At 38.4% G+C, this 14144-nt stretch overlaps 1 protein-coding gene across 2 annotated transcripts in view; it reads left to right on the top strand.

Annotated features, from left to right (window-relative positions):
- The window catches only part of LOC126188309 (PAN2-PAN3 deadenylation complex subunit PAN3), a 141983-nt gene that overhangs the window by 26393 nt on the left and 101446 nt on the right, over positions 1 to 14144 (top strand). For both annotated transcript variants that reach the window (XM_049929903.1, XM_049929902.1), the window contains exon 5: positions 1991 to 2261. In XM_049929903.1, coding sequence (XP_049785860.1) covers positions 1991 to 2261 — 271 coding nt within the window. The remainder of the gene's footprint in view (positions 1 to 1990; positions 2262 to 14144) is intronic.

Genomic DNA, 14144 nt, shown 5'->3' with positions numbered 1-14144 from the left:
AGAACAACTTGGCTGATCTTCATGCCCACCAAGAAGTTTTGGATGAATTGAATATCTGACCAGTCATCAGTGACTTCATATTCAGTAATCCAGTCAGGCGGTCGACATTTGCACCTTTCTAAAGACACTCTAGCCCTAATAATGGCATTTAGAAAAATATTAAAAATCTTTATAAAATAGAGAATTAAATACAAACATAATGTTAAATTTTCAGGCTCGAAATATTAGTAGTAATTTAGTACTTGTATTACTATATTACTGTATTAGTTATTTTCAAATTCTTAAGTATTTTTAGGGTGTAAAAACCAATTAAAACCCGCTATTTACATACTTTTGATTGAAAGTATTAGGCATACTGTATTAACTTTATTAACTATATTAAAGCATTAACTTTGAGATATTGTTTTTATTTAATGAACCCTGAGCCTTATTCAGAGTAAGCTTAAATTAGCTATTTCACTTATTAATCAAAGTGCTATTACCGTGTGACAGCAATATTGTATGTTTTATTCTTTTAATGATAGTTTAGGATTTATTTAAATACAATTTAAGTATTTTCAGAGCTATATATTCACTGTTCTATAATAGTCTATAAGCATGATTATTACTGTAAATTAAATTGGCAAAGACTACCAAATCCACCGGTTAGTCCCTCAGCTGTTACGGGTAAAACCCAATGGGACTCGGGGCAAGTAAGGCTAGCAACCTGCTTCCCTGGTACTTTAAATATGATGCTGGCAACAATCGGAGCAAAATGCCCCGGACCTTTGGAGGTGACGGAGTCCCACCTCTAACTGACAAACCAGGGACTCCTAAGATACGACTTGACAAACAAATGGTAATTTTGAAGTAATAGGTTTGACATCAGAAGAGGCACCAATGTTAGCACTGAATAGGGGATCATGGAGGAACTGTATAAGGGGGGCTATGCTTCAGACTGAACACTGAAAGGCATAATCAGTCTTAAATGATGATGATGATGATGATGATGATTAAATTAGCTTTTTACGAAAATACCATGTGTGTTTATGTCTTGTTTCTTTTTTCAAAGCCAAAAAATGTGTGAGGCTTGTCGAGTTTCCCGGAGTGTCGAGTTATCGAGAGCCAGTTTTCGGGGTTCTGATGTTGATTATATGACTCTAAAATGCTTAATAAACTTTAGAACTCACTATTTTTCATCTAAAATTTAGAAAATTTCCCAGGACAAGAACCCCAGTATGCTCCCCACCCCCAATATTTTTTATAAGTGAGTGCCCTTGGATGAGAGACAGTTAATGATGCTGTTGGTGACTTGTGGAGAAAATTCTCAAATTGAGTTAACCTCTCTCAGCAGCCATAATGTTGCTTGATGTTAATATGCAGCCATACCTGACCATCTGCATGTGTTCATTGTTGTGGTCGCTTTATGTTGGAATCACTGGACTTAACGCTTTGATTTTCAGTACTTTATATTATGGAAGCAGCTCTTAGTCTCAATTGAACAGATGTCCAGCACACTGACACAACATTGTCACAGGGGCTTGACACAGATGCCTTCTGTGCATGCATCAATACTTACTATACTGACTGAATAAATGCCTAAACCAGAATGTTAATCCATTGAAAATTTTATCAATTGTGTTACTGTTCTGCAGTGTATCAATGTACCAGGCTGTGAGATGACGTTTGTCTGTGACAGCTCTTGTTGCTTACTTTTTTGAACAGGGCATAACTTCTCATTATAGTCCAATAAATATATGGGTTAGATGTGAGATGTTACAGTACTTATGGAAGCTGTTTGTTACTGTTATTGTTCTCAATAAATGTAATCCCTTTACTACCATGTCATGTCGACACACTTGGTGCAAGTTAGTAAGTTCCCTTTGCCACTTAGTGTAGTGCTGTTTTGTGTTTTGCATAGTGAGTAGTTTTTTTTGTGTGTGATTCTTAACTTATCACTTACAGTTTTGAAATAAGAGCTTTATGGAATTTCATTCTATTGCCATTGCAGGAAAATGTTGGAGGAACAACATATTTTTATCCTACATCGGGTGGGGAAAACAGCAGCTTAAACAGCAGTGGTCTGAGTTTGAATTCAAACACTTCAGTTTCTTCAGTGGTTCTGCCTAGTTTTCATATGTATCCAGGGACTCCAACCCATTTGCACCCTGTTCCACAAAGCAAGGCTGGTAGTGGATTTTATATAGCAGAAGAACTGCGTCTAGAAGCCCTGCATAGAAATGCTCTTGTACTTTCTCAGCCTGATCCAGACCAGTATCCAGGTAACATTCCATATAATTGTAGGCGGTACTATAATTTTGTGTTTAGCTTTATGTGCTTCTAGTGATCTGCATATAACTGTTATTACTCGGTATACCAATTAATATTATTATTATTAATCAACATCATATTCATTATGTTTACTGCATTAATAACAAATGATGACAAATGTGCCAATTGTGGAATTTCATTTGTATATAAGCCCTGAACCTTTTGGAGTACCAGTATTCATCTTCAAATGCCTACCTTCACATATTACATATTGCATGATGTCAGCATTGTTTCGTTTGCTGTTGTGTTGCATGGCACTGCTTTTGACCTATATATGTGGATGAAACAGATTAGCAAGCCTTTTGTGTGATAAACATGTAGGGTTATTTATTAGCAAGGTAAAAAAGTTATGGGGTATGCTGACTTACATGGGCTGCAGTTTTAGCTTCTGTAATCTTTTTATTGTAAAGATTATTTTTTTTCCAAAAAAACTCAAATGCTTCACACCGTAAAACAGTGTGGAATATGTCACTAATGCCATTCACTGTGTAATATATTACACGAAACTGTACATGAATATGTACAAATTTTCCAGATTTTATTTTATTTATTTATTTATTTTTTACAATTGCAGCCCATTATCAAGGAGTCTAGCGTAGGCCATCCAGTCAAATATTTTGTGGATGTTAATAATTGTATGTATTAATTATTTATTCCTAGTACTTATATACATTTTGGCCCAAAAATGCTAATTTAAAAAAAAGAAGTTACCACTCCTGCTGCTACTACTAGTACAACAACTAGTTACTACTATTTCACAGCTACAACAGTAACTCCATAACCAATTACCCAGCTACTAATACTACTGTTAGTGCGAAAGATTCAGTCCTGTTTATGTTATTTATTAGGGTCATCTAAACTGTTGACATTTGTTTCCACTGCTGGATCTGCCTTATCCTACCTCGGTCAACAGCCATTGTCTGCGGGATTCCTTGTGCATAGTGCAGCATGTCAGCAGCATTTCCACTGTAACATCTTAGAATACACACTTTCATGATCACTTGCACCAGTGCAATACAAATTCTTCGAAAACTGTTTCATTCAGTGGTCACCGACCTCGTTTGCCTTCTCTCCATATGTAAAGTAATCCATAATAGCTGGGATGACTGCATGTTGTTGTGTGGCTGAGTGCTTCTTGAAGTTTTCCTTGGCCTTCCTGAATACTGCAGCTGCAATATCATCCAAGGTGCATCAGATTGACTCATTCCTCAGTGCTGCTTTGGGATCCAGCATCCTTAATGCCTGAGAACCATTAGTTGCTTTGTCTTCGAAGAGCACACAGTCCCACAATGTGCGTTCTGGAGTGCCATACTGCCACAGGTGCAACTATAATTAATCTGTCTTTTTATTTTGTGCAGATATGTAGCATATGGGTCATGACCAGTCAGGTAATGGGCATATTTCTAGGATTGCTAACAGTGCATCATTTGAGGTAATGAAGTAGGCACCCATTAATCTTAGTAATATTCCTCGTTGAAATCTTCTGACTGATGCAGCTGGCATCACAAGCTGCAATTGATGAGCTCAAATGCTCGCAACATATCCTACAACTGATGCTAGTATATACTGGTGGTTACTCTGATTGTTTTCAAGGAAAGCTGAAATAGCCCATGCGCAGTAGCTATAATTTTGTGCATCAGGTGTGTGCTTTTTCTGCCTGCCTTCTCTATATGATGTGCAAAATTACATCATTTGTACAGGAATACCCCTAAACATCTTGTTACTAATCTTTTTCTAATCATTACATCAGTTAATTTTATTTTAGGATTTCTTGCTAGATTCCCTTTCAGCATGAGATACAAAGTTTTAGATTCCCTTTCAGCATGAGATACAAAGTTTTGGGAGGTGTGTGTGATGGTTTGACACTTCAACACCATCCTCCAAGTACTATCCTTCAAGGTCATGGAGTGCTGCATTACATTTGTTTTCTACAATATTTCTGGACTCAGCACTTTTGATGAATAACAAGTCATATGCAAATGTTACCAGTCTGCTTACATTACCACTGTCATGTAAAACTTCTGTTATATGGGCTCCAATTTTGCACCCAAAACTCTGGGCTTCACACTAATCCCTGTGGAAAGCGTTTTGTTATGTTCTTCATCAATTCCTGTCCTGGGCATATCAGATGCGCACATCGCCTGAGGCGGTAGTCTCTAAGGATGTTGTACAGCACATTAGGACACTCCAGCTCCCAAAGAAAGACAGTCACCAAAGGTTGTCGAAAGCACCAGTTATATCAGTCATCACTACTAGAGCGTACATAGAATGATTATCTGTTGCTAGCGACACCACCTTATTAATTGGGTCTTCAGTTGACTTGCTGCTTCTATACCCGTACTGTTGAGAGTTCATCCCATGTAGCAGTCTGTGATCTTGCAATCTTTTGTGTTAGTGATTTTCCAATAACTTGCCAGAACATTCAGAAGACAGATTGGTCTGTAGGGTGTTGGTATAATTGGATCCTCTTGTCTTGCCTTTTATTGGTAAACACCACCTTAGCATTCTTCCATGACGTAAGGGCCCTTCCTTTCAAGAACCACTTCTACATTTCACGCAAGTAGATATCTAATTGTCATTTAAAGCTTGTATTACTTCGGCAGGGATCCTATCTGGTTCTGGAGATGTTTCTTTTTCAGTTTTACAATTATTTACCTAGTTTCTTCATGTGAAAAGGAGTTCACAAGCTTATTGTTTCTATAGTCTTCCCATAGCATTGTTCGTAAACTATGACGTTAGGAAGCACTTATGTAAATAAGTAGAAGTGTTATATATACATACTAAGGCTAGGGACAAATTGAGATGCCCATAGCGCGAGTGGCACAACGCACATTTTTCTAACTTCACGGGTTCAAGTGGGCTATGCAGATTGGGTCATAACGAGATGGTGAGATGACTCTTGCCTATACCTGGTAAAGTGATATTTTTGTGGCACAGTTTGTTACACCACATTAGTGATGTGAGAGATGTGAGATGGGGAGTGGGAAAGCAGTCTTCCCATATGGACAGTAGTAGTATTGGCCATGTGAAAAATATTACCGTACTATTGGCCATTGTCATTGAGTATTGTTTTGTTTTTCATCATTTAAGCTCTTGATCTTTTTTCATCAGTACATTATATTTTTCAGTTATTTATATCTCTGTAGTTTTGCTATTTTGTTTTGTTATTTTCTTATTTTGTCAAGAACAATTCACAGTTCAATGACTGATGAGCCATTAGACACTGGGATTATATCTTCTGCCTTGGCAATGCCTTCAGATCCCAAAATCAATAGCCCACTCATTGTTGGAGTTGTGAAATAGTAAGGTATACTATAAAATCACGTGATCAAGAAGCAAAGAAATTTTAAATATATAGTGAAACAAGGTTGCTTGTGTGCTGCATAATATGCTGTTGTATCTGTATGATATATTACAAACATTTGAAAAGTGGAAGTTTCCAAAGTTTATTTTCTCTGTGCTACTGATAAAAAGGATCCAAGATAAGAAGTATGCAAGATTCACTGTGATTACTTGTGTATGGATGTAATTAGAGGTATCGTACTACATGCATGTGGACATCAAATTTTCACTGTATGCTAGAAACAGTCAAGAAGCTCCAATGAATGACAATGTTCATTTCAGTGGTTGCACGCACAGTATCAGCATTAATGAACTGATTGGACAACAGTCTAAACAAATGAGGAACGTGGTCACTATTATTCTGAAAGTACCAGTAAACTGAAACAGTGTGGTGATTTGATATATTTAATTTGATTAAATGTACAGGGCTATTATAAATGATTGAAGCGATTTAATAAATTCACTGTAGCTCCATTCATTGACATATGGTCACGGCACACTACAGATACACAGAAAAACTCATAAAGTTTTGTTCGGCTGAAGCCGCACTTCAGGTTTCTGCTGCCAGAGCGCTCGAGAGCGCAGTGAGACAAAATGGCGACAGGAGCCGAGAAAGCTTATGTCGTGCTTGAAATGCACTCACATCAGTCAGTCATAACAGTGCAACGACACTTCAGGACGAAGTTCAACAAAGATCCACCAACTGCTAACTCCTTTCGGCGATGGTATGTGTAGTTTAAAGCTTCTGGATGCCTCTGTAAGGGGAAATCTACGGGTCGGCCTGCAGTGAGCGAAGAAACGGTTGAACTCATGCGGGCATGTTTCACGTGTGGCTCATGCCACAACTGGAGACCGACAGCGTCGACTTCATCTTTCAACAGGATGGTGCTCCACCGCACTTCCATCATGATGTTCGGCATTTCTTAAACAGGAGATTGGAAAACCGATGGATCGGTCGTGGTGGAGATCATGATCAGCAATTCATGTCATGGCCTCCACGCTCTCCCGACTTAACCCCATGCGATTTCTTTCTGTGGGGTTATGTGAAAGATTCAGTGTTTAAACCTCCTCTACCAAGAAACATGCCAGAACTGCGAGCTCGCATCAACGATGCTTTCGAACTCATTGATGGGGACATGCTCCGCCGAGTATGGGAGGAACTTGATTATCGGCTTGATGTCTGCCGAATCACTAAAGGGGCACATATCGAACATTTGTGAACGCCTAAAAAAACTTTTTGAGTTTCTGTATGTGTGTGCAAAGCATTGTGAAAATATCTCAAATAATAAAGTTATTGTAGAGCTGTGAAATCGCTTCAATCATTTGTAATAACCCTGTATATTGTGTTTTTGTGGTTCCATTATTTGGACATCCCATTCTTTGTTATCAATTTATACAAATACCTCTCATTTTAAACTTATTTCTCATGTATTTGGCATGTTGTGTACCACATGTTGGCTGTTGGCTCTAGTTAACTTTTTGTGTATTAAAACCTTTCCTGTTGTTCAGAATTTTGAAGTTTTGTGTATTTGACTTTGATTTCAAAGGTAGTAAAGCCATGCTTACTAGATAATTTGAATTGTTAGTTTTGTTTTCCAACTTATAGTAGAATATACTATTTTTACTTCTTAATACTTATTTCTCAATACCTTTTTTTTTAACGGAAATAAAAATTTTTGTAGTAATTTCTCATTTAGTACTTCCTTTACTACTTCCTTTACTAACCATTTTCTCTTTTTGCTGTTGTTTGATTGATCTTCTATTTTTGAAATTTGCCACATTGCGTGCCAATTATATCATAAACATTGCTTATTGCTCTGATGTATTGTCCACAATCACAGCTGTTGGCGGCTAGTAAATACTGGCGTGCAAAACTTAATGACAAGAAAAACTTTTGCATAATGTGTCATTGTTAAGTAACATAGCTCGATGAAACTTGGGTGATGTGTAGAAAGGATTGCTATGGTATAATAAAGAAGGTAATCGAAAGAAATTACCAGTGAGACAAGCAGAAATGACACTTTTATTCAAAGACAATAATTACACTTAAGTTACTGCAGATGCTCCTTTGGACTTTTACAAAAAGTGGGACTTGGTTCTTCATAGGGGGTGTGATCACCACAGACAGAAATACATGCTCTGCATCGCGCTCCCATGCTGGCCATAGGATTGGTAAGAAGTTCTTGTGGTAGGGTATTCCATTGCTCCACCAGCACATTTGACAATTGCTTGATGGTTGTTGGTGCCTGTGGACATGCTGCAATGTGGGTTCCTGTCATGTCGGTCTGACAGGAAATAAGACCACCGACGCAGCTGCCAGGGCTGCAGTCCTCTTACCTCAGCTCGCTAATTTTTACATTTCCTCTGATGATCTCTGCATTGCCATCTGTCAGCAGGTGGTTTCTCTTCGGCATCACCACTGCTCCTCCCTTCATGGGAACAAGCTCCAGGTTATTAAGCCTCTTCCAGTGGCTTGGATAACCTCCTCTCGGCTCTCTCGTGGTTAGGCGATCATTTTAGCTAGGTTGTGTATTGGGTATTGTCTTTTAGCCGTCGCCATTTGTTAAGGGATGTTCCCCCGCCACTTTGTACTCATTGCGCTCAAACTTTGACAGTCTGCCTTTTCTTGATGGAATGCCCCCCCCCCTCCCCTTTCCCCCTTTTAATTTAAGTCGGAGGAATGGGCAGGCTAGTCCAGTTGCCGAATACCCTCATATCAAGAACTCATCCACATTGGTTGATCGGTGTGATAATGCATTATAATCCACAAAATATAAGTCATCCATGAAAAGACCTAAATGGGGAAGAAGTACAGGGTGACAATAATGTTGATTGGCGAATGTACCGTGTTAAAAGATTTGGAGGTCAGTATGCCCACGCAACATTAGACCTCATCACACCATAACACTTCGACGAGTAAAAGACCATGTTCGACAATGTTCCTTGATGCATTACATGTTTCCATCTCTCACCATTTGTGGGTAGTATGTTTAGAACCACTACTCAGACTAAATCTGCTCCTATCTGGGAAGAGCACTCAAACCTACTCCTTATTGACCCCATCTGTATGCTCTTAAGAAGTCTCAGAATCACTGTAACAGGGCATTAGTGTGCCATAACACTTTCATTGTAACCAAACAAACAGGGAGAACCTTTGAGAAGGTCTCCCCTTTCTAAATTCACAAGGCATTGGAAGGTATTGCTGGGTTCCTAAAAAGTGTCAAAGGACTTCATAATGGAACACTTCCAGTTGAAACTGCTAATTCAAACCAAGTACTTAAGCTTCTGGGATGTTAGGCCTTAGGTGACTAACCAGTCGAGGCTGAGTATCACAACACCCTTAACTTTAGTAGGGGCGTGGTTACCTGCTCCAATATAATGGAAGTGGACCCCATGGGGTCACATGAAGAATGAAAAAATATGGGCGTCACAGAAGTGCAGAACTATATGAGGAGAGTCAAATTGGACAAATCTGCAACATTTCTTCTAATGTTTAGTACTCTAACACTTTGGACGACAATTTAATTACGAAGTAGATACACAAACTTCCACTTCTTTTACGTGATGGCTTACTTGAGATGCTCGCCCGACCTTCTTTGCTGGCTACCCTGCTGCTGCAATCTCTTTCTCTTCTTCTTCAAAGTTTGCTGCTAGGTAGAGGAATTTCTTAATACTCTTTCTACTTATAAAAAGAACTAGATATACTATTTTTCATTTGCTTCAATTATCAACGTATATTTAAATTTCAGACATGTTACAAATCCCATTCTTCACGTAAATACATACTGTTTAGTAAGTCTCTCGTGTCTCCAAATGTCAGAAACAAACTAAATTACATATACGAGAAAGTTGGCTTAAACACCATGTCCATTCTCAACATAAATCAGAAGCAAGTCTTCCCTTCAACAAGGCTAAGAGAAGAGTTTTTCTCAAGAGTACCCTCTGAACTGTTTTCATTATTATAACACTGGTCACTGACACAATTAGCACAGAATAACATAGAAGCTCCATGGTTCTTCCGTACAGCTTCACTAAAACTTCCACAGATCGCCTGACAAGTACTTGTCGTTGCTGCTCGACCGCCGCGTCTACATTCTTCTCGTGACTGAATTTCAAACCTGCAGCACAAACATGTGGCACACAGAAGGTAGCATTCTATCATCCCACACTCACTTCTAAAATATCATGTGTTCGACATGGTAGAAGGCTCAGTAGTTCTAGAATTTATGCAGAACTTCTCAAAACACTACATATTCACCCCTCAGATCAGACTCGCAATCTTTTATACACAATCATTATGCAAATAATGTCACTCATAACAACATTTCATATCATAACAATATGTTTTTCTTATACATGTTTATGCATACATCTTTCATTTCAACAACAATCTTTTTCTGCTCTAGAATAATCTTTAGCTGAGCGTTTCTTTATTCTGCGCTTATATTACTTTGAGATCCAGACATGAGCATTTATTCATGGTTCAGACAGTTTCCTAGTATTCAGAAATTGTAAAGACTATTTCCTTATTTTCAATTGTAAACTTCAGGTGTTCATGACACTTGAGTAAACTACTTTCAGTTCTCATTTTTTGTACTACTTTTCCTCAGTATATACTATTTTTACTTTTTTTGTAGTTTGGAGGAACTCTGGGCAAAATGAAGGTGTCCTTTTTGACACTCATAAACTTACCTGAAATGTAACAAAGCTGGTTGTGCATAGAATTCAAGCTTTCCAGAATAATGCCTATAAAATTTGTGACTTCTGTCAATATACCGTCCCCTTCTCCTAGGATCAGTACCTATACCTTGCTTGTGGGTTGACCTTGTAAGAGCACTACTTCTTTCCATTCTGGTAGGTACGCCCCTTTATAAAACATTCCTATTTTTTAGGCCACAAGTCATCATATCTCCATGTAGGTACGCCTGTTCTATATACTTAGCAAATGCCAGGTACGCCCCCCTTATCCTTTCTGAGTAGACCTCATGGTTCATTACCCTAGTATGCATTCCAATGTCTACTATAATTAAGTATTCTCTGGTAAAAATAAAAATAAAAATATACTTTGCATTCACTTTTTTTACTCCCTAGAGTCCTCCTCTACTTCTCAACTTCTATACTCTTAGTAGATACTATGCCTATATATACTATTCAAGTGATCAGCATGGCTAATGCCTCTCCTACTTTCTTTATCTTTCTTTGCGTACATCTCTTCCATGTCTATCTCCTGCTCATTATTGCTTAGTTATCCCACAACTCACATGCTTTTGTTTCCCTCTTTGCGTATGAGTACATTGCCACTATTCCTTCTTTATATACACCTGTGTGTGTGTGTGTACACATATTCTTTCCCCTACAATACCTGGCGATTCTCACATTGTGACAGGCTTTTTAGTCTGTAATTTCAATGTTTGTGTCTAAATGTATTTATGTGTGTATGCAGATGTGTGTTCGTGTAGTCTGATTCTTCAGCCTTCTTATTTACAATACCGACCCCTTTCAAAACCTATACAAACCCTCCCATTTACATCACATCTCATAAAAGGTATAAAATACTCTATACAAAATAGAAAATTTATACACTATGGTATCACAATTGTTTATTATTCACCTCATATTATCCATAAATATAATACTCTGCTTGTGTCTGTGTATGTGCGGATGGATATGTGTGTGTGTGCGAGTGTATACCCGTCCTTTTTTCCCCCTAAGGTAAGTCTTTCCGCTCCCGGGATTGGAATGACTCCTTACCCTCTCCCTTAAAACCCACATCCTTTCGTCTTTCCCTCTCCTTCCCTCTTTCCTGACGAAGCAGCCGTTGGTTGCGAAAGCTAGAATTTTGTGTGTATGTTTGTGTTTGTTTGTGTGTCTATCGACCTGCCAGCCCTTTTGTTTGGTAAGTCTCATCATCTTTGTTTTTAGATATATTTTTCTCATGTGGAATGTTTCCCTCTATTATATTTGTACTCTACTAATTTTATTTTATGTCAATATCTCTTTCTGTCTTATTCTGTGATTCTCCTAAGTTTTCTTTATCTTATAATTGTATCCAGTTTTCTAAGCACTATGATTATAGGATAGTTGAAGATGTTGGGAATAGATGACAGAATAGTTTAAGATTTTAAAGGAATACAGGAAAACTATTTTGGAATAAACAACGAAAACAACTCGGGATCCGACTGTCGTTACTCTGCCCATTAACTCAGAATGTTAATATCCCTGGGGGAATATACAACTTTACATCTTTACATAGTACTTCCCTTTCTCTGATACAGCTGTAGAATCTACTAAATATAACTTCTTAGGATGGGATCATCGTTTGTACCAGGTATGGTCCTTCATATTTTTGGAAAAATTTATGAGTCTCATTCTTTAGCGTCGCGCTTTGAAGATGTTGTTTTATAAGAACCAAGTCATTGACTTGGTATTGAGGTTCCTTAGCCTTTTCATTATGCTTACTTACTCTTTGTTGTGCTTTTTCAACTACTAAGTTCTTAGAAACTATTTCCTGATTCACTTCGTAATCAATACTTGGTTGTTCAGGCCAGTTAAAGCATTTAATTAGAGGTTCTCCTATAAATGGCTTACCTACAACTTCTAAAGGTGTCAACCCACTCGACAAAGGTGGTAATTCATTTAGGATGAGTTCAGAGTCCTTAATTTTTGTTGCCCACAGAGTATGTTTCTCACAACAGTAAGTACGACATAATTTTCCAATTTCCTTCATTACTCGTTCACACAGGTTTGATGATGGGTTATAATTGGATATTAACATCTGATGAATACCTTCCATGCTAGGAATTTCCTAAAGTTGTTACTTACATACTGTGGTCCATTATCTGTAAGAAACCATTTTGATTTAACCCCCCATGAACCATGGACCTTGCCGTTGGTGGGGAGGCTTGCGTGCCTCAGCGATACAGATACTGTTGGTGCAATCTCAACGGAGGGGTATCTGTTGAGAGGTCAAACAAATGTGCTCTTCCTGAAGAGAGGCAGCAGCCTTTTCAGTAGTTGCAGGGGCAACAGTCTAGATGATAGACTGATCTGGCCTTGTAACACTAACAAAAACGGCCTTGCTGTGCTGGTACTGCGAACGGCTGAAAGCAAGGGGAAACTACAGCCGTAATTTTTCCCGAGGGCATGCAGCTTTACTGTATGGTTAAATGATGATGGCGTCCTCTTGGGTAAAATATTCCAGAGGTAAAATAGTCCCCCAATCGGATCTCTGGGCGGGGACTACTCAAGAGGACATCGTTATCAGGGGAGAGAAAACGCATTCTGTGGATCGGAGCGTGGAATGTCAGATCCCTTAATCGGGCAGGTAGGTTAGAAAATTTAAAAAGGGAAATGGATAGGTTAAAGTTAGATATACTGGGAATTAGTGAAGTTCAATGGCAGGAGGAACAGGACTTCTGGTCAGGTGAATACAGGATTATAAATAGAAAATAAAATAGGGGTAATGCAGGAGTAGGTTTAATAATGAATAAAAAAAATAGGAAAGCGGGTAAGCTACTATAAACAGCATAGGGAACGCATTATTGTGGCCAAGATAGATACAAAGTCCATGCCTACCACAGTAGTACAAGTTTATATGCCGACTAACTCCGCAGATGATGAAGAGGTTGATGAAATGTATGGTGAGATAAAAGAAATTATTCAGGTAGTGAAGGGAGATAAAAATTTAATAGTCGTGGGTGACTGGAATTCGAGAGTAGGGAAAGGGAGAGAAGGAATCATAGTAGGTGAATATGGATTGGGGATAAGAAATGAAAGAGGAAGCCACCTGGTAGAATTTTGCACAGCTCATAACTAAATCATAGCTAACACTTGGTTCAAGAATCATGAAAGAAGGTTGTATACAAGGAAGAACCGTGGAGATACTAGAAGATATCAAATAGATTATATAATGGTAAGACAGAGATTTAGGAACCAGGTTTTAAATTGTAAGACATTTCCAGGGGCAGATGTGGACTCTGACCACAAACTATTGATTATGAACTGTAGATTAAAACTGAGGAAACTGCAAAAAGGTGGCAATTTAAGGAGATGGGACCTGGATAAACTGAAAGAACCAGAGGTTGTACAGAGTTTCAGGGAGAGCATAAGGGAACAATTGACAGGAATGGGGGAAAGAAATACAGTAGAAGAAGAATGGGTAGCTCTGAGGGATGGAGGTAGTGAAGGCAGCAGAGGATCAAGTAGGTAAAAAGACGAGGGCTAGTAGAAATCCTTGGGTGACAGAAGAAATATTGAATTTAACTGATGAAAGGAGAAAATATAAAAATGCAGTAAATGAAGCAGGAAAAAAGGAATACAAAAGTCTCAAAAATGAGATCGACAGGAAGAGCAAGATGGAGGGATGGGATAGAGGACAAATGTAAGGATGTAGAGGCTTATCTCACTAGGGGTAAGATAGATACTGCCTACAGGAAAGTTTCAACCTTTGGAGAAAAGAGAGCCACTTGTATGAATATCAAGAGCTCAGTTGG

This window comes from Schistocerca cancellata, chromosome 5 (genome assembly GCF_023864275.1).
Source record: "Schistocerca cancellata isolate TAMUIC-IGC-003103 chromosome 5, iqSchCanc2.1, whole genome shotgun sequence".
NCBI lineage: Eukaryota > Metazoa > Arthropoda > Insecta > Orthoptera > Acrididae > Schistocerca > Schistocerca cancellata.
The sequence above is the reverse complement of the archived record's forward strand: the minus strand, read 5'-3'. Positions and strand labels throughout refer to the sequence as shown.